Source organism: Thermobia domestica, chromosome 8, assembly GCF_964235325.1.
Source record: "Thermobia domestica chromosome 8, izTheDome1.hap1.1, whole genome shotgun sequence".
Classification (NCBI taxonomy): Eukaryota; Metazoa; Arthropoda; class Insecta; order Zygentoma; family Lepismatidae; genus Thermobia; species Thermobia domestica.
In genome coordinates, this window is record NC_137461.1 from 8,981,581 (window position 1) to 9,001,644 (window position 20,064).

At 33.7% G+C, this 20,064-nt stretch overlaps 1 protein-coding gene across 1 annotated transcript in view; it reads right to left on the reverse strand.

Moving 5' to 3' along the window:
- Positions 1-20,064, reverse strand: part of LOC145692677 (uncharacterized) — a 1,521,027-nt gene that overhangs the window by 772,481 nt on the left and 728,482 nt on the right. Inside the window, exons 197-199 of the mRNA XM_081768059.1 lie at positions 9,020-9,070; positions 3,903-3,953; positions 1,917-1,970 (exon numbers count right to left, since the gene is read on the reverse strand). Of these exons, the coding sequence (XP_081624185.1) occupies positions 1,917-1,970; positions 3,903-3,953; positions 9,020-9,070 (156 nt within the window). The remainder of the gene's footprint in view (positions 1-1,916; positions 1,971-3,902; positions 3,954-9,019; positions 9,071-20,064) is intronic.

Here is a 20,064-nt window from a genome sequence, read left to right on the forward strand (position 1 = left end):
AAGTGTTAGGATGTGGCTATGGAAGTTTATGTGTAATGAAATGAAGTTTCTATCAGTAAACAAATTACGTACCTGTACAGTGTGTTTCGAAATAACGCCGACAACGTTTGGGAGGTGATTCCTGACACCAAGGCAAGACAAAAAGTATCGATCAACGTCAATACACAAATATTTCTTTTCAGAGTTATAGGCTGCCGAAAATATATAAAAAATGAAATTTAGAGGTTCATATTTCCAAAACTATAGGACCTACCGTAGTCGGGTCAAGACTTTACTTAGGAACCAGTATGTACCCTATCCAAATATCCATGTTCCAAAATCCTGCGGTACTTTCGCGACACTTTATACAGAGGTAGCTGGAGAGTACTTCAAATTTTATGCTCGTAGCAAAACTCCCTCTATAAAAACTGTTGCGTGGGTACCGCAGGATTCTGAAACATAGATTTTTGGATAGGGAACATACTGGTTCCTAAGTGAAATCTTGATCCGACTACAATAGGTCCAAGAATTTTGGAACTTTGACCCTTTAAAATTCATTTATTCATGATTTGGCAAGAATATAACTCCGAAAGGAAGCGTTTGTGCAACCAGATTTGTCTATGCTTTCTGTCTTATCTTCGTGTCGGGAACCACCTTCCAAACGTTGTCGGTGTTGTTTGAAACACCATGAATAAATCGTGTCGCTTTAATTTTCTAATCTCTATAATTTCAGGTATATCCAAACAAACATATTTCCAAGGAAAACATCGAAAAGTCCGTTATTAACCCTAAAGTTCTATTATAACTCCTGATGACTTCCTTTCCTACTTGCACGCCTAAGAGGACCTAAAGAATCCCTCATCGAAACATGAAGGGCGCTAGGAATATTTTGGATACAATTTTGAATGGTATGTCCAAAAATAGGTTCGAATTGTTTACTGACATAGATGACAAGCACTAGTCAAAATGCACTGTTTTCTATTAAGACTATAATAAATTCTTTTGGAGTCTTACTCTCTAGTTTACAACTGGTAGCCTTAGAGAAAATGATTGGGTAAAGTAGAAATCATCTGAAGTGAACATTTGGCAACTATTGAGATAATTGTATGGAAGTTTGCTAGCTATAATATTAACAAAATAGGCTACCAACTGTCTCTTCATTATAGAGAAAAAACAAGGTTCATGCCGTATGTAGATGAGCAAGGAATATTTTGACTTATATCTGTTCCACTTATCAATATTAAGTGAAAAATTTAACTTTTGCAAAAAAAAAAAAAAAAAAAAAAGGTGGATTAGGGATACGAAAAGTGCGTAATACTACGAACTGAATAAAGTTTATGTGAAATTAATTAAAGCTTTGAACTGAAGATGTCTTTATTAAATATTTTTAGAATATCTCCTAAGTTTTTGACAACATTCAGGATCAGAATTTATTGTATTTGCGTTTATTTTTATCTTGAAGGACATTAACTAGAAGAATGCAATGCCCATAGCTAATTAATATCAGGTTGGTTTTGCTTTATCCCGATAATTCGCTTAGGTATTCAAAGATACAAACAATACTAACAACAAACAGACAAGGATTAATCATATAATATTATATATGTGTTAAAATATTGCATAATCAATAAATGTGACTTTCGTATATTTTCGACATACTCCTGATCATTTATTTTTAAAAACTTGAGGAATTTAGTTTCCAGTAGAATTTGCAATCCCTTTAATAAAGTAATTTTGATTTTCCGTTTGACCTGGAGGTCTTTCTGGTATATTGCCTAAAATCATCCGACAGTGTATACCAGTTTAGGTTTTGAGTTATATTAACATATTGATTACAATGCCCTTGTACTGAAATTTAAAATACACGAAAATCGTAGTAAAACATTTAATTTTGTTTAAATAGTTTTCATTTATTTTATTTTTTTAAATTTTCTTACCAGGACGGGTAGGTCTCTGTTGTTCGGGAACTATGATCGATGGCCTTTCTTGTTCTGAAATCAAAATCGATTGTGTTTTAACACTCAAGGATACAAACAAAATTTAAACACAAATTTAGCAATCATCAGCATAAACGGATGCAGATTTTCAAATGAGAAACGATAATTGAAATCGATAATCGTGCTAATGATTAAGACGATGTCGAGGTTATTCATTTTCTAATTTGTCTAGCAAACATGAAGAATTTAGAGGTGAGTGTGAAGAATATGAGCTAAAATGGTTTAGAATGTATTTACTTAGTAGCATCTAAGTAAACTTGTTTGAAACTACCTTTACATTACGGTGCTACTTGTTCCTTGATATTTATTCTAATTCTATCGAACGGGATTTGAGTACTACAGAACAACAGTTTATAGTTTTGAATGATAACTTTAGTAAAAGCCTTTAGGAAAAGTATCAAGTAATTTGAAGTGGACGTTTAAAAATTACTGACGTATGTGTATACAAGTTATACTTAGCTTTAACATTAACGAATGATAGAACAAAACAAATATATCTCCATTATAAAGAAAGAAATTCGGTAAAACTCTGTCTAAATGAGATTATAAGATTATCAATAATACTTGTATTTTTTCTGAAGATTGACTGAAAGAAAATATTCGATTTACGGGCGGTTAAGCAACGTTAAATATCTTTTACAAGGACTCAAACAAAATTATAAAACAGTGTCTAAAATTTTAATTTAAAATTATTACTAAGATAAAGACCATCCATTAGTTGTTACCTGGACTATTTGTATCTGTCATATCTCAAGAATCGCTGATGCTCTTAATAAAAATATATTATGCTTGACAGTGTCCCTAAGGAAAAACAATACAAGATAATAGAAGCAATCGTAGATTTAGAAACAGTTTCAGAGTGACTACAATACCCATTCATTATAAGATCAATATTTAGCCATTTCCTGCAGCATAAAAGCGAAGTATATCATTAATACTGATGGAAATGTTATTTTTGTAAATTCTTCAAGAGTTAAAATGAAGAAAGATTTGGAAACTATTGATTGGCCTTAATTGCTTGAGTTTGTTTCTGTCGGCTTTCATAGGTACTTCACCTTATAAATAGTGAGTCTCGATCGTCGACCATTTACGGCTATTCTCAGTAGGGAGGCCATACCATAACATGGATGAACTTGCTATTAGTGTCCAGAATTAAACTGTAGATTTTAGCACCGCATTTTATAAGAGGTAGTAGATAGACAAAATGTATTAAAGAACTGGTGGACTTAAAATCACATCTTTAACTTCTAATAAGCACAACCATTCTTGCAATAAGTTCAGAAATATATTTTTCAATAACTTTATCGTGAAATCTGAAAAGTTAACTTTCCATAATTCTAATTTCATTCCAATATTTCTATTGAAATTGACTGTAACTAAAATCCTCTAAGATTTTGACAATCCCTATAGCCTGAATCCCATGTACTATTTGTCTCTTAAAAGATACCAATAGAAAAATACAGTATTAATAGCAAAGAAAGATCAGATTTCAATTGTACAACCAGGTAATTTACTTAGGTACTTCAAGAATATAAACAATACTAACAACAAAAACAGAGGCATGTTTGATCCAATCTCAGATTTGTAAAATATATCGTCTATTTTGCAATTTGGTAATAAGGGTTTGATTTTAATTTTTCAAAACCAAAAGTGACATAGCATAGCGACGCTCATTGTATTACTTTGAGCACTCCACGTACATTCTTTGTTAAGTTCTCCTGAAATCATTCGTGGCGATACTAAAATGTATTATTTCTCGCACTAATCAAGTAATGTCATACATATGTTTAAGATATTGCATTCTTAATAATGGAGATTTTCATATGGAAAGTATTACTAGGGAGATTCCCATATATGATATAGGGAAAAGGTTTGAAAACTTAAGATTATATTAATTATTATAATTATGGAATCGTATAAACTAACCTGGATATTGCGGTTGACCTAATACAAATGAAGATATTTCTGGTACAATGCCTGTAACGACGCAAATATATGGGTTAATTGACTACTTGCATTATATTTATTTCGTATGTCAATATATTTGTGATGAAAGTTAAAAAAACAGAAAATGATATTGCTTAAAAGAATTTAAATGTTTTCATTTGTGATTTCTCAACCAAGAAATATGTGTCTCTGTTTTCCAGGACCTACGTTCGACAGTCGTTCCTGTTCTGGTATCAAAAAACAAATCTATTGGCTCTTTATTAGCACCTAGGAAAGGAAATCAAATTTAGAGCAGAAATTAAGCAAACAAATATATACTAGTTAATTCTGGAAAAGAATACATATTGTTACATTAAAATCTATGTTAGAAAGCAATAATTATTCTCATTCTATGTTGCTACCAGTACTTGAAGGTAGCCTGCCACAATATGATAAACTTGTTCCATGTTTCTTAAATAATCTTTTCTCTGACAATAACAAATTTCTGTCTCCATACAACCAATTGCAGGCTTTTTAATAGCATTACCTTTTGTCCTTCCACCCTACCCTCTACAAACAAACAACTCATTCTGACAAGATACATTTGCGAAGTGTCCCCTCGGGATTCACGTAAAATTGATTCAAATGCAAAGTTCTCCGCGGATAAATGTGTATTGTACTAATTTTAGAGTCCCATACGGGTAATTTGTATATTTATGGGCCTTCATATATCCAGAAGTTAGTCAGCCACTACTATAAAGCTCGGTCACAAAATTGCTTTCAGTTTCTTTAGATATAAATGGACATGAATGTGGGTATATGAAAAGCAAACAGGATCAAGTTCTGCTTCTCTGACACGTGTTAACAATCACGACCTTCATCTTCGATCCGCCATATTGGATTTAACTTTTGGTTATTCCAATGGGAATAGGTACATGTGATACATCAAATTCATATAAAAATTTCTCGGAAATTCATTGGTGTAGTTAATTGTAACGTAGCTGGTGCCTTTTGCAGCTGGTACTTTTGACTTTCTCAAAAGTCAGGCACTTCAGGAATGTTGAAACAAATAAATAATTGTGCAGTTTCCCGTGTGTATATGTAATCTTTTAAACGATTTATTGTTGACGAAATATTCCCTGAACGTAAATAGCTACATACATACACACAGATATAAATATGGAAATGGTGGGTCTTCACCGAAATCTGGTCGTATCTTCATTTACATTAGGCATTTTGACCGTAATAGAATACTTCCTTGATATGGTATAACATGAAAGTAATAACAATCACTCACAGAAATGTAATAAGATTATAACACCAATGTTGTAAAGAGGTGGTTTATACCTACAGTCAGTGGTGTATTCACGATTTTCTTTCGGGGGCTTTGCAACTTTATTTCTGGAAATGTGAAAATTCTGCAAGATATTTCATTTACTTTAAGATAATAAATAAAATGTTGGGGATGGCTTAAACCCGATAGCCCCTCTTAAATACGCCACTGCCCACAGTTTTCTTGCAGTTAGAAATTGTTTAGATTGGTCAACATCGTTCTCTTAACTGATATTACTCTAAAATGTCTATCCGCGAAGTGCCTGGAGGGATTTAATATGCAATATCTTCCAAACAGTACCAGCTACGGTAAAATTAACTACACTAGTGGATTTCCGAGAAAATTTTACATGAATTTAATATATCACTTGTACCTATTCCCATATGAAAAACCGAAAGTTAAATGCAATATGGTGGATCAAAGATGGCGGCAGGGGTGAGTTACATGTGTCAAAGAAACCGTATTTGATGCAATTTGTTTTGCATATACCGACACTCATGTCCATTTACATCTAACGAAACTAAAAGCAATTTGTGTCCGAGCATTATAGTAGTGTATGAATTCCGGATATATGAAGGCCCTTAAATATGAAAATTACCCGTATGGGCCGCTAAAATTAGTACAATACACATTGGGCCACTGAGAACTTTGGATTTAAATCAATTTTACACGAATCCCGAGGGGACACATCGCGAGTGTACCTTGTGAGACTTTTGCTCTTATTAAATTATATTGTAATCTTGTAATATAAAACAACTATGTTGGCATATATCAAATATGTTAATTAGGTTAAAACACATCATGATTTTGAAAAAATGAAATGAAATCTTTAAGTTTTACGTCCCACGATTATGCCGGTTATGCTAAAGGAGAAGGTGAAGATGAGAGATGAGTGAAATGGTGGAATGAAGAAAGTGGGAGGAAACGGGAGAACCCAGAGAAAACCCACGAGCACGGTGTTTGTCCACCATAAAGTTAACACGGCGCGAGCTGGAATCGAACCAGGGACCCCAAGCACCGGAGGTGAACGCTCTACCACTGAGCCACCACGCTCCCATCATGATTTTGAGTTATTAGGTAAGGTAAATATAATTATTATGCCATTTTGCATATATATGTATGCAAACATTTAATCCAATTCATATTCCACTTACAATCCACATATATAGTAAAATCTCACAGTAAGTTACATAGCAACAGTATTTTTCCTATAGGCTATAAAATTAATACTAACATTAGAAATACGAGGAATATCAATGTTTGTTAATTTGAGTCTCACATTTGTGAAACGTTCCGATTATTTATAGTATTTACATACCATTTCGCAGTGGCGATATGATTTCAATTTGCAAGACAAGAACTGATATAGCATTCTAGGGCGTATCATGTTCTTGCACACTGCTTTCAATTTTCTATCTTGATTCTTTTATAGTCTAAAATTCCTTATGATGCCTTAACAGTGATTTTTGAAAAGAAATCTGTAAATAATCATATATAATTGAATCATATCGTATAACCGCTAAGAGTATTGTGCTTTCAGTAAAGACTTTAAGCAATAAAGGAGATACTTCTCTAAATGAAAAAATAAAAATTAAAAAATATTAATGTTATGTTAATTAATAGTTTCAAAATTACTTTAAGTAACTAAGTTTGATATTACGGATAACATGCAAATATTTCTGATAGGGTGCTTGAAACCGTGTATATCTATCTATCTATATATATATATATATATATATATATATATATATATATATATATATATATATATATATATAATTATATATATATATATATATTAGTTAATTGAGTTTTTGCATAATATTATAGTTCTTTTATCAGTGTTTTTCTTTAATAGTTGTACTGCTTAAACGCATTTAATTGTTTTTGTTTCTAATTTTCTTATCAGGAAGGACCGGTCTTTGTTCCTCAGGAGCTGTGGTTGATGGTCCTTCTTGCCCTGAAATCAAACAAAATCAATTCCAATTGTATTAACACTCACAAGGCAGGGTACCTAGGTGTAACAGCCCGATTATGATAAGATTGCACAGACATAAAGAACATCGAAAAAGAAGCGACACGTATTTTTTTAAATCGGCCAACAAACACATTGAAAGGGTCAAATAGGGGCATAAAAATGGGGTCAAAATGAGATTATGTGGAATATAGCGAGAACGAGAAGAGATATCGGAAAAGTTTAAATGTACGAAATACTACCCATAGTCGACGCAATTCAATGAGGTAGAACGCAGCCATGAGAAGAGAGCAGAATATCCGAAAATGGACCAATCAAGTGTACAACATTGTCACAATGTGTTACGGAAATGAGCAAAAAGGGTGATAAGGAGCAGGAAGAAAGAAGAAACGAAAACAGAAAATACGTGTTTTTGCTTTGGGTGCATATGTTGACCGTATGCGAAAGAGACGCAGATTTATCTCAATGCACGAAGATGGGATAACACGCAGGAAGGATGGAAACGCCGTTCATATAGACAGCCAGCGAGACAGCACTGCGCGGTGGGTTGCATATATCGCGTAATGAGAACAACGATGAAATGGATGTTCTAAACAAAAATGTGTGTAGGCAGTAGTAACACAAAAACAAAATTGTTACTATTACTGTTATGTTCTACGCGTATTTTCGTAGTGATATAATGTTGATACTCATGTATGGTACTGATATTAATGTTGCTGTTTATCTTATGTATGTGGACCACCTGCTATTACATTCTACTGTGCTATGAATTTGTGTTCCCATTATCCGATATATGCAACCCACTGCGCGGTACTATTTCGCTGGCTGCCTATACGAACGGCGTTTGCATCCTTTCTGAGTGTTATCCCATCTTCGTGCATTGAGATAAATCTTTTTTTTTTTTTTTTGTTGTTGTTGTTGTTCTTTCGCATATGGGTGATGTATGCACCCAAAGCAAAAACACGTATTTTCTGTTTTCGTTTCTTCTTTCTTCCTGCTCCTTGTCACCCTTTTCGCTCTTTTCCCTAACACATTGTGACAATGTTGTACACGTGATTGGTCCATTTTCGGATGTTCTGCTCTCTTCTCATGGCTGCGTTCTACCTCATTGAATTGCGTCGACCATGGGTAGTATTTCGTACATTCAAACTTTTCTGATATCTCTTCTCGTTCTCGCTATATTCCACATAATCTCATTTTGACCCCATTTTTATGCCCCTATTTGACCCTTTCAATGTGCTTGTTGGCCGATATAAAAAAAATACGTGTCGCTTCTTTTTCGATGTTCTTTATGTCTGTGCAATCTTATCACAATCGGTGTGTTACACCTGGGTACCCTGCCTTGTCAGATAAAAAAAATAAGTAAAACACAAGTCCAGCAATCATTATTAGAAAATAACCCATATACTCAAATCACAAGCAATATTAGAAAGCAACAGTTTTCTACATCGTGTATTGCTGGTAATTTTAGAAGATTATCTGTGTCAAAAAAGAAAACATGTTCTTGATTAATCTCTTCTCTAAATGTAACAAATTTCTATTTTCATACATCTCACAATTGTTGCCTTTTAATATTATTACTCTTTGTATTCCACTGTACCTTCTAGCACATCCGTCATAATACAGGTCTTCCTCAGACAGACTCCTAGCCAGTTCTTGTGAGTTATTCGGAAGTGTTATGTTTACCTATTTTATTAATACTTTATATTTGTTGCTAATTAATCAACCTTGGGAAGATTCTCCTAACAATTCAAGGACAAGAAAATAAGATTTCATTAATTAGTAGATTTTTCAATCATACAAACTAACCTGGATATTGCGGTTGACCTAATACACCTGACGATACCTCCGGTGCTGTGTCTGAAACCGTGAAAATATATATAATAGTTAATTCTGTACTAGCATTAGGTTTATACATTTTACCAGTGTTTTCGTTTTGAAACTTAACATAGAAAAAAGTACAAAATGTGTGTTTAAATACTGTACAGTATTGTTTTTATATTTCAATTTCTTAGTAAGATGGACAGATATGTTGTTTAGGAGATGTTATCAATGAGCCCTCTTGTGCTGCAAGGAAATAGTAGAATCACATGGAACTGTAAAAATTAATTAAAAACCCGAGATCGAAATCATCACATTCATAAGTAAAAAAAAAGTGCTTGAAATCTACCGTAAAAAATGAATCACAGTACGCGTTAGTACGAGTTGTTCAATTGAAAAAAATGTAGACATGGTGATTACTAATACTGCAGACTTTCGACATGCATTCTGAGTTCGCTGCCGTTAAGTTATTTTGTTACTTTGGAATGACCTTTGAGTTGAAGCATAACTAAGAATTCTCTTGGAATAATGTCTTTTAGTTATTCTCTGTAAGGAATCTCTTGCACACACATTACACATCGGTGAAACATACCATTTTAGTTAGAGTACGCATCACATAATTTTGAATTGCCTCTTTTAGTTCGTGGTATTTGTTAACATCTTAATATTATTAGGTATTCTGACCTTCAGTATGTCCTGGAACTAAGAGATGCATTTTTGTATTTGTAACGATTAGAGATTTAAATCTCTATTCCGTAGTTTAAAAAAAACAAAAAAAAAACGAAAAGTCTTTCGAGAGTCCGGATAATTTGGTTTAGTTTCCTTCCCTGTAGTGCTTTCAGCTACTGTCGAGAGGAATCTTAGTATCGTTCTCCGTATGCTTGATTGTCAGCGCTAACGGTCATTTTTGAAACTACTCGTTCTACGTTTGAATAGCTCCGGGTTGGGCTAAATATAATAGTTCGGAATTGCTAAGGTGCAACATCACCTAATAAGTGAAGTAAAAATCGGCGGAGAAAATGTCTTTACAATGTTTGAGAATTCCAAGTATAATTAATCGTGAAGTTATTACCAGAATTGTTATATAGAGCAAATCCTAATATGAAGTTAATATATATATTTTTTTATCGTGAAGTGTGTTTGAGTAAGAAAAAGGATTTGGAAGTAAGTTTCATTACTAGTGACCATTTTGATTGTGATCAACATGTGATAATCGGTCATTTAAGGTGGTGTATTTCGTTATTGAATTTTGGAAGATCTCCTATTATTCAATTTATACAGTAAATTGGTAAGTTCTTTAAATATATTTATATATTTAAGGTTAATATTTTTGTATCTATTTTGAAGATTGTTGTAATTCAATTCCTATCAGTTGTCAAGTCACTTGCTTAGATTTTTGTATTCAACTCTATTTGACCATATATAAATCATACAGTAAGAATTACCTTCTTTTCTTATGTAATTAATCACTATATAAACCTTAGTTAGCACATTTGTATTTGACATTTTGAACTTTAGATGAGTAATTATTTACTTTTTCGATGTGATATAAATTCACGTCATTTTTAAAATAATAATACTAAAAATAATTCTCCCCGATTTTGCTGAGCTAGATTCCTATTCTGAACAATTATCCTGAATTAAAGGACCTGAAGCTAATATTCTATTCTGTTCAACTGCATTTTTGTTTAGATTTTTTATTTTCTAATGTGCGTTACACAGTTAAATTCCGAACTATTATCTTTCCTTGCAAGCACCAAAGTTTTGGATAGACCTTGTATAAGTGCTATAAGAGTAGTTTTCTTAAATGTATTTAAGAGAATGATCGTAAGGATAAATGATATTAGCAATCAGTGTCCTTGTTAAGATAGAGCAGTCAGAAGGTCAGTTAGGAGGTGTTTCTATTTGTATATTTACATACAAGAGACATATTTTTAAATCACGTGAACTTCAAGTTAATAATTTAGTGTCTAAGCTAGTGAAAAGTACAAAACGTTGCATTCTACATCATAGTTTTGTTGTTGTTAAGTACGCATCGAATCCAAAAGCTGTGCCTTATTAATTGTAATCCTTCTGATAGCAGGAGTATATTAAAAAAAAAAACTCAATAAAATGTACAGGAGTTCTTCCAGTAATAGTCGTCCTGAAGGCTTGTGGTTAAACGGGTTTTCCAATGGTGACCATGGCCTCTTTATTAGGAGTCATAGACCACGAACAGAAAGTAACAGTTCGAGTGAATTGTCAACTCCCGATCCTTTCTTGCATACCTATAGCGATTCTTGGTTAGTTACGTCTGGTAGCTATTCTTCATCGCGTGCTGACAGACAAGCAGGAACTAACGTGATGCAAAATGTAAACAATGACGATACGACTCAAGCAGCCGTACCGTGTGTAAGTGCACATAATCCTTTCGTCATGGAACAAAATTCATTGATAAGACAAGAACCAGTTTCTGTTCCGACGGAACCAGGTTTTCATAAGTTGGTAGAAAAAGAAGGAAATAAAAACACAAATCCTTTTATTTCTCTTACCGATAATCAGCCAACAGTATTGGAAAATAGTAGACTTATAAATATTGGAGTACCTTTTTCTACCAATATTGACAAGTTAACAGTAGATATAACTAGTAACAACTTCACAGATATATGTAGATCCATACCAGTATGTGACGGGAGTGACGACCTATTAATTTTTGAATTTTTGTTATCAGTTTATCGGATTGTCAAGCAAGGCATATATCCGATAGAGGCAATACTCATGGCATCTATTGGGAAAACTCGTGGTGGTTTTCATACTGAATTGTTAAGAGAAATAGGGTTATCACATGATTGGATATACATAGCAAATGTTATTTTTACAAATGTAGTCACACCCATAGGCCAGAGACATATTTTTGATAAATATATTTACTGTTTACAACAGACTACAGAAAGTGTGTTGGAATACGTAAACAAAGTGATAGACAGTTTTACGATTTGTTATGGAGGTATGCAGGACGATAAATTGAGAGACATATTGTTGCGGGGTTTGAATCCAGTAGTCAGACATGAGGTTTTCCGATATAATACATCCTCATCTTTACCAGTATTTGTACAAGAATTAAAGAAATACAGCATTCACCAGCGTAATGTTGACATGTATAATTCGTTGGTAAGTGCCAGGCGTGAAAGGTCGAACTTTACAATTCGAGGGAAGAAAACAACACCGAGGTGTTTTGAATGTTTAGGTCCGCATCTGGTAGCTCAGTGTGATCTACGACGTAGATTCGTTAGTGTTAATAGAGCTACGATTAATAATAATAATGATAGACAGAAATATGCGAGTGGGCAAGGTTCTAGCTTCAAAACTGACAGGCCCTCAGTTCGATCCCAATCCTTGAGAATAGAGCCAGAAGTTAGTGCAGAGAACAATATAAGTCAAAAACATAATGCAAATTGTGTCCTGACATCACACTCAAGAAAACTAGTGGCGGCCTTTATAACAGGTTACATTTTAGGTGGCGCCATCGATAGTTGTGCTTCCGCTTCGCTAGTAAATAAAGAGAGTTTTTTAAAATGGAATAGATCTGTGAAAAGACCGGTTAAGATTTTCACAGAAAAATTTATTGGTGTTGGTGTAGGAAATACTAAAATCAAGTTAGACAGTGTGGTATGGTTACCAGTGAGATTATATCAGAAAGTATATAGACTCAAATTTTATTTAGTACCTGAACTTAAACCTATATTTTTGATAGGCATAAATGAATTGAAAATGTTAAAGGCGCGAGTAGATATTGAAAACAATCAGTTATATCTTGAAATAGAAAAAGTGAATATACCTTTACGGTATGAGTGTAAGGAAAACTCGTCTTCGGACAATTTACATGACATTGATAGTGTTTCTCAAAGTGCGGAACAAGTAACATTCAGTGACAGTGTTAACATTTCAAATATATTTTTGAATTCTGAGTTAATGAATATTCAAGATAAATATGTGTGTTTAGGGAAGGAAGATGATGTAAGGGGCACCGTTAAGGTAGATTCCTCTGAGTGCACCCCTACGAGGGAGATGGAGCCGAATGGACAGCAGATACATCTTGCATCCAGAGATCTGCAATCCACAAATCCCTTTAATAAAGATATTCCTCATCCCTCTAATCTTTATTATGGTCGCGTTGATAGGTCTATGGAGCACAGGGTTGCCACATCAGATAGAGAATCACGAGTGTCTCATATAAAGAAGATCTTGCGTACTCATGATGGGATCAGTGGTCCATCACATCTCCACATCAATAGTGATCTAACTTCCTCAGTGGCCCATCCAGCATCCAACCATCAACAGATGAGAGGACAGCATCCTTCATTAGATGAACCGGGAACATCTTCCAGTAGTTGGGTGTTACCTTCTCGAAATGGACATAGTGATCATCAATCAATGGGATGCACAGGTTTATGGGAGAGAAGAGATGCTACATCTGGAGTTACAGTCCAGAGCGACGGCAGTGTTGCCAGTTCTATAGTGAAAACAACATCAGTTGAGAATGGTACAAACAATTTTCGGACTTCTTTTATTCATCGAAGTTCTTCGAAGGTTGGGGACTTAGACCATACCTTAGGTTCGGTACACAGTGTTGCCAGACTTAATCCTTTTCTTAGTGACAATGAAAATCCACGTTTACATTTGGAACTTAAACAATCCAGAGATGTGAATGAACATGAGTTAACATCCGAACATGATGTTCTCCCATCATGTTCAAAGAGTAACAGTGTTGCCATCTTCATGCAAGAAAACACCAGTGATAATGATTCAAGAGAAGAACATAAAACTTCTTTGTGTAATGAAAATCTGATGGATTTTAATCAACTTTCTGCTACTCGGAAGTGTAGTGTTGCCAACTCTAAATATTTGAAGAATTCTTTATTAGATAATGATGGTGATTTGGAACTTCTACCTCTTATCAAACATGCATCTTTTTCGAACTCAGTATCGTGTATTGACAATAATAATGATCCATTTACTTTAAATCTTCATCATCCGAGATTCCAATTTAGGTCCAATGATTATAGATGTCTCGATCCTACTAATGATAGCAGAACTAGTGGTGGAAATGGAGGAGCGGCTTTCCATGATGGTGCCAGTCCAGTCCAAGGTTCCAGTCAGCTATTTGGAAGTCAGGAAATATGGATGGAGGCTAAGCCAAGCAGTGTTCCCGGTAGTCCAGCCAAGCTGAACTTAGGTACTTCTGCCAGTACAAATGATTCTGAGGGTTCATCCCGAATGTTCCAGATCCTGAAGGACGATGATCGACCACCAGCTATGACAGTGGATCCAATTCTCCTAGAACAAGATCCTAGTTTGGATGAATATATAAAAAAGTTAAGTATAGAGTATCCTAGTGTATTTTGTAATAGAGTAGGAGAAGTTCCTAATTTTCAATATAATATTCAACTTAAAGATTATAAACCAATTAGACATAAGGCATATCCGATGTCCAGGGTTGCACAAAGAGAGTTAGACAAAATATTAGATTCACTATTGGAACAAAATATTATTCAACCTAGTTCAAGTGAGTATGCTTTCCCATGCTTTTTAGTGGGAAATAGGGATGGTTCTAAGAGGCTAGTTGTCAACTATACTGATCTGAATAAAGAACTAATAGTCAATACTCAATATACACCACGTATTGAAGATGTCTTAGCAGAATTATCAGAAGGTGTTGTGCTATCTAGAATAGATATAAAGAAAGCTTATCATACTATAAGATTAGCTCCAGACTCATATAAATATACTGCATTCCTCACGCATAGAGGATCATTTGAGTTTAAGTATGTTCCATTTGGCATTGCCTCTGGATCTTTTCTACTTAGTAAATTGATAACAGATATTTTGTATCCTCTAAAAGATCTAGGAGTAAGTTGGTATGCAGATGATGTAGTAATTGCCAGTTCCGATATTCCTTCACATATGAAAACATTAGATTTAGTCCTGAGTAAACTTGCTCAGAGTAGATTAACGTTGTCAGTAGATAAGTGCTGTTTCTTTCAACGACGAATTTCTTATTTAGGTCAAATAATAGAAAATGGTAAAATGTATTTAGATCCAGCTCGATTAGAAGTAATAAGGAAACTACCAAGACCTAAAAATAGGCGCGCTGTAATTGCCTTGTGTAGTTTTGCTCAATATTATAGTAGGTATATACCAGATTTTCAAGAAATTTTAGAGCCAATTAGTCGTCTACGTTCTCCTAAGGTTCCCTTTGAGTGGAAAGAAGAACAAGATGTAGCTCTTAAGAGATTGAAAGAATGTTTTGAAAGTCATGTAATATTGAAATTACCGGATCTAAATAAGCCTTTCGTTATCTCAAGTGATGCCTCAAGTCATTCAATTGGAGGCGCTATCTCACAATTAGATGCCGAAAATAGACTAGTTCCTGTAAGTTTTTATTCTAGGAAGCTTAAAAAGTATGATGTAAACAAGCCAATCTTTGTTCTTGAACTCATTGCAGCTTTAGAAACCATGGAACGTTTTCGTACATTTTTACATCAACCCTTTGAGTTGAGAATCGATAATTTGGGTCTAGCTTATGCTCTTAGAAACTTGAAAAGAGTTAAGAGATATGGTAGTTTATTATATAGGCTTTTTGAATTTAACTTTACAGTTAAGAGTGTACCTTCGTCCTTAAATGTACCTGCAGATTTCTTATCACGTTTACACAATATAGAAGATTTCGAAGATTTTAATGAAGACCCCTCATTAGATGAAGAGGTTATTAACTTATTTATGGTTAATATATGGAATATGCCTTATGCACAACTTTCTATTAAGGATCATCAAGAAAAGGATCCCGAATTGAGCCCTATAATTGCTAGGTTGAAAAACAGAGAGGAGGTTCAGGGATATAAACTTGTAAAGGATATCCTATGCAAGCGTACTAAAGCTTTGAAGAACCCTTACAAGATTTGTTTGCCCAGGAGTTTATCAAGAAACATCATTGAATTCTACCACTCTTATATTCTTCCAGGGGCGCACTTGGGTTTTTTCAAATGTGCTTCTAAGCTCTGTGCAAGATATACGTGGCCAGAAATGATAGCAGAAATTCGAGATTATGTGACTTCTTGTATTGAGTGCCAGAAGTCCAAAAGTAAGAATACTAAACCTATGGGACAGTTGATATCAACCTATGAGACGTTTCCAAACGGGAGATGGTCTTGTGACGTCATTGGACCACTCGTACAGTCCAGTTCGGGCCGATTTTGTTTAATTGTTGTAGATTCTTTTACGAAAAGAATTTTCTTAGAACCTTTTAGAACTTTATCTAGCCAGGTTATAATTAACAAACTATACAAGTTGATGTGCCGTCATGGATTTATTCACGCCTTATGCCATGACAATCACTCTGTGTTCGTATCAGCAAGATTCCAGGATTTCTTGTATGCAAACGGTATCAGGGATATTAGAATCGCACCGTACCACAGTGGAAGTAACGCAGGTGAACGTTACATACGAGTGATCAAGGACTCTTTGAAAGCATACTTTGCAACGAAGCAACATCATTGGGACAAAGGCATTCATGAAATTGAATTTTCTCTGAATACATCTGTCCACTCAGAACATAACACAGTCCGATGGAATTAGTATATACATATCCAGTATTTGATCCACTAGATGTGAAATGGATGTTGATTCTCTTGATGTTCGACACAGGGATCCAGATATCTGGTTGAATGCCTTGCGGAATATGGAACGAGCATGGCTGCGTAGAAAGAAGCTATACGACAAAAACAGAGTAGTGTCATCATATCGAGTGGGAGAGAAATTATTAATTAAGTCCCAATTCCAATCTTCCCTTGCAGATAAGGTTACGAAAAGCTTATGTCATCGATGGCTAGGGCCATACACTGTTATTAAGCTGTTAACGAAAAATACAGTCCAGGTACAAAATGATTCGGATGAGCGTGATATTCGGAAATGTCACGTCTCTTTAACAAAGAAATTTAGGGTACCACGATCATAAAGATATGTGTTTACAATTCTGTAAATTGTTATAGTGGGATAACTTAGTGTAAAAGTGATGGTATTGGTAGATATTTCTATATGAATACATCATAATTTCATAGTTCATTTTTGCATATGTATATAGTAAAATCATTGATATCATTCCTGTATAAATGTTATTTATTTGTATTGTTCCGGAACTCAGTCATTAGGAATTGTAGTATAATTGTTATCATTTGTATGTTCCTAAGTTGTAAAAATTTAAATTAATATGTACACATATACTAAAGTACTTTTATTTTCAGGAATAACAAAGACCTTAATGTAAATTGGAAGATGTAAAGTCGCTGATTCGACTATTCCATAATTATGTATTTGGCCTTATTATGTGGATGTTATGGAAAGAATGAGCTCATCACTCTCATAATTTATCATCTAGTCATTGAGAAATTGGAAATATCTGAAGAAATCTACCATCAAGATAATTATTAATACTCACACATATATAGATTTGAAATAAATGAAAGAATTAAATTTGTCAACTGTTAATAAGACAAATATATATGCTTATATTTGAGGTTATATATATGATAATAAAATTCTATATATTTATATTCCATATTATTCAGCTTATTATTTATTGTAAAATAGGAGATCAATATATATATATATGTATGTATGTATAGAGCAGATTTTGTATAATTTTGGATATGTAGTTTGGTTATGTATTTATAATTTATGAATGTATATTGTTGTCATACAGTAGATTATTATTACTTTACGTAGTTATTTGGGAATTTTCTTTAGTTCTATTCTGTTTAAGTTTTGCATTTAATTTTATTTAATTTCCTTTAGTTTTCTTATTTTGGGTTAGTTTATAGTAGTTAATAGTAATTAACAATTATTCGACAACAATATAACTTCATAATAGCATTTAGCTTACAGGTTGTTATACATTAGTGACATTAGACTTAAGAAACTAGATTATTATAAAAAAATATTGCATTTTTTTAAATGGACGAAGGGATGTGTGTAACGATTAGAGATTTAAATCTCTATTCCGTAGTTTAAAAAAAAAACGAAAAGTCTCTCGAGAGTCCGGATAATTTGGTTTAGTTTCCTACCCTGTAGTGCTTTCAGCTACTGTCGAGAGGAAGCTTAGTATCGTTCTCCGTATGCTTGATTGTCAGCGCTAACGGTCATTTTTGGAACTACTCGTTCTACGTTTGAATAGCTCCGGGTTGGGCTAAATATAATAGTTCGGAATTGCTAAGGTGCAACATCACCTAATAAGTGAAGTAAAAATCGGCGGAGAAAATGTCTTTACAATGTTTGAGAATTCCAAGTATAATTAATCGTGAAGTTATTACCAGAATTGTTATATAGAGCAAATCCTAATATGAAGTTAATATATATATTTTTTATCGTGAAGTGTGTTTGAGTAAGAAAAAGGATTTGGAAGTAAGTTTCATTACTAGTGACCATTTTGATTGTGATCAACATGTGATAATCGGTCATTTAAGGTGGTGTATTTCGTTATTGAATTTTGGAAGATCTCCTATTATTCAATTTATACAGTAAATTGGTAAGTTCTTTAAATATATTTATATATTTAAGGTTAATATTTTTGTATCTATTTTGAAGATTGTTGTAATTCAATTCCTATCAGTTGTCAAGTCACTTGCTTAGATTTTTGTATTCAACTCTATTTGACCATATATAAATCATACAGTAAGAATTACCTTCTTTTCTTATATAATTAATCACTATATAAACCTTAGTTAGCGCATTTGTATTTGACATTTTGAACTTTAGATGAGTAATTATTTACTTTTCCGATGTGATATAAATTCACGTCATTTTAAAAATAATAATACTAAAAATAATTCTCCCCGATTTTGCTGAGCTAGATTCCTATTCTGAACAATTATCCTGAATTAAAGGACCTGAAGCTAATATTCTATTCTGTGCAACTGCATTTTTGTTTAGATTTTTTATTTTCTAATGTGCCTTACATATTGCATCTCTTATGTTTGAGTCTGGAGTTGTTTCTTTCATGTTTCTCGATTTTCATCTTTATCTTTCTAACTGTCAATACTTCTTTCTATTTGTCAAGTCTTCGATAAGTCCTTATCCTCTAAGTACTTTCCTTCCACCTTTCTTTCTATTGCGGTATGACGAAGATAATTTCTCCGCAACATGTCCCTAATACAATTAGCCTTCCTACGAAGAATGCTAGCCAAAAGTGTCCAACTCTCTCCGATCCGTTTTAAAACTTCCTCGCTTGTTACTCTTTCTCTATGCATTTTATCTTTTTGCTAATACCCCTAATACCACATTTGAAAGCCCTTTAAATGCCTATTCTCAACTTCCGTAATATCCAAGTCTTTGAAGTATACAGTCCAATACTATATACATAGCACTTGAAAAACTTCTTTTTTGGCCCAATATTAGGCCTGCTAGTTAAGAATGATCTTTTGTTGTTGTTGAACGCTTCTTTGATTATGACAATTCTTGACCTGATCTCTTTCTTTCAGTAAGCGCCTCTCATCAAAATACTTCCCAGTTACTTGAAACTACCTTCCTCATCAAGTTGTTTTTGTTCTACTCTGACTCGTTTTTACGGGATATTCTCATGTTTATTTCCCCAGTTTCCCGCTGTCAACTATTTTGTCAATCGCCTCCTGTATGTTTTTCTTCGATTCTAGCGGTAATAACCGTATGATCTGTATACCTATTCTGGTTAATAAACTGTCCTTCAATCCTTAAATCTGCAATTCCCATTAATGCTTCCTTCATTAAGCATTCACTGTAAATATTGAATAATTGAATCGATACACTACATCCTTGTCTGACTCATCTTCCAATCGTTACACTATTGACTTTCCCTTCATTCAAACGTAAGTTCATTCATTTTCCTATATACAGGTTGCTACACTAACGTTTGGTCTATCCAAATGTCTCCCATTTCTTTTAAGTACTTTCGGAACTTTGGTCCAAAAAGACTCAGTCAAATGCCTTTCATCAGTCGATAAGGAACAAACACAACTACTCCTTTA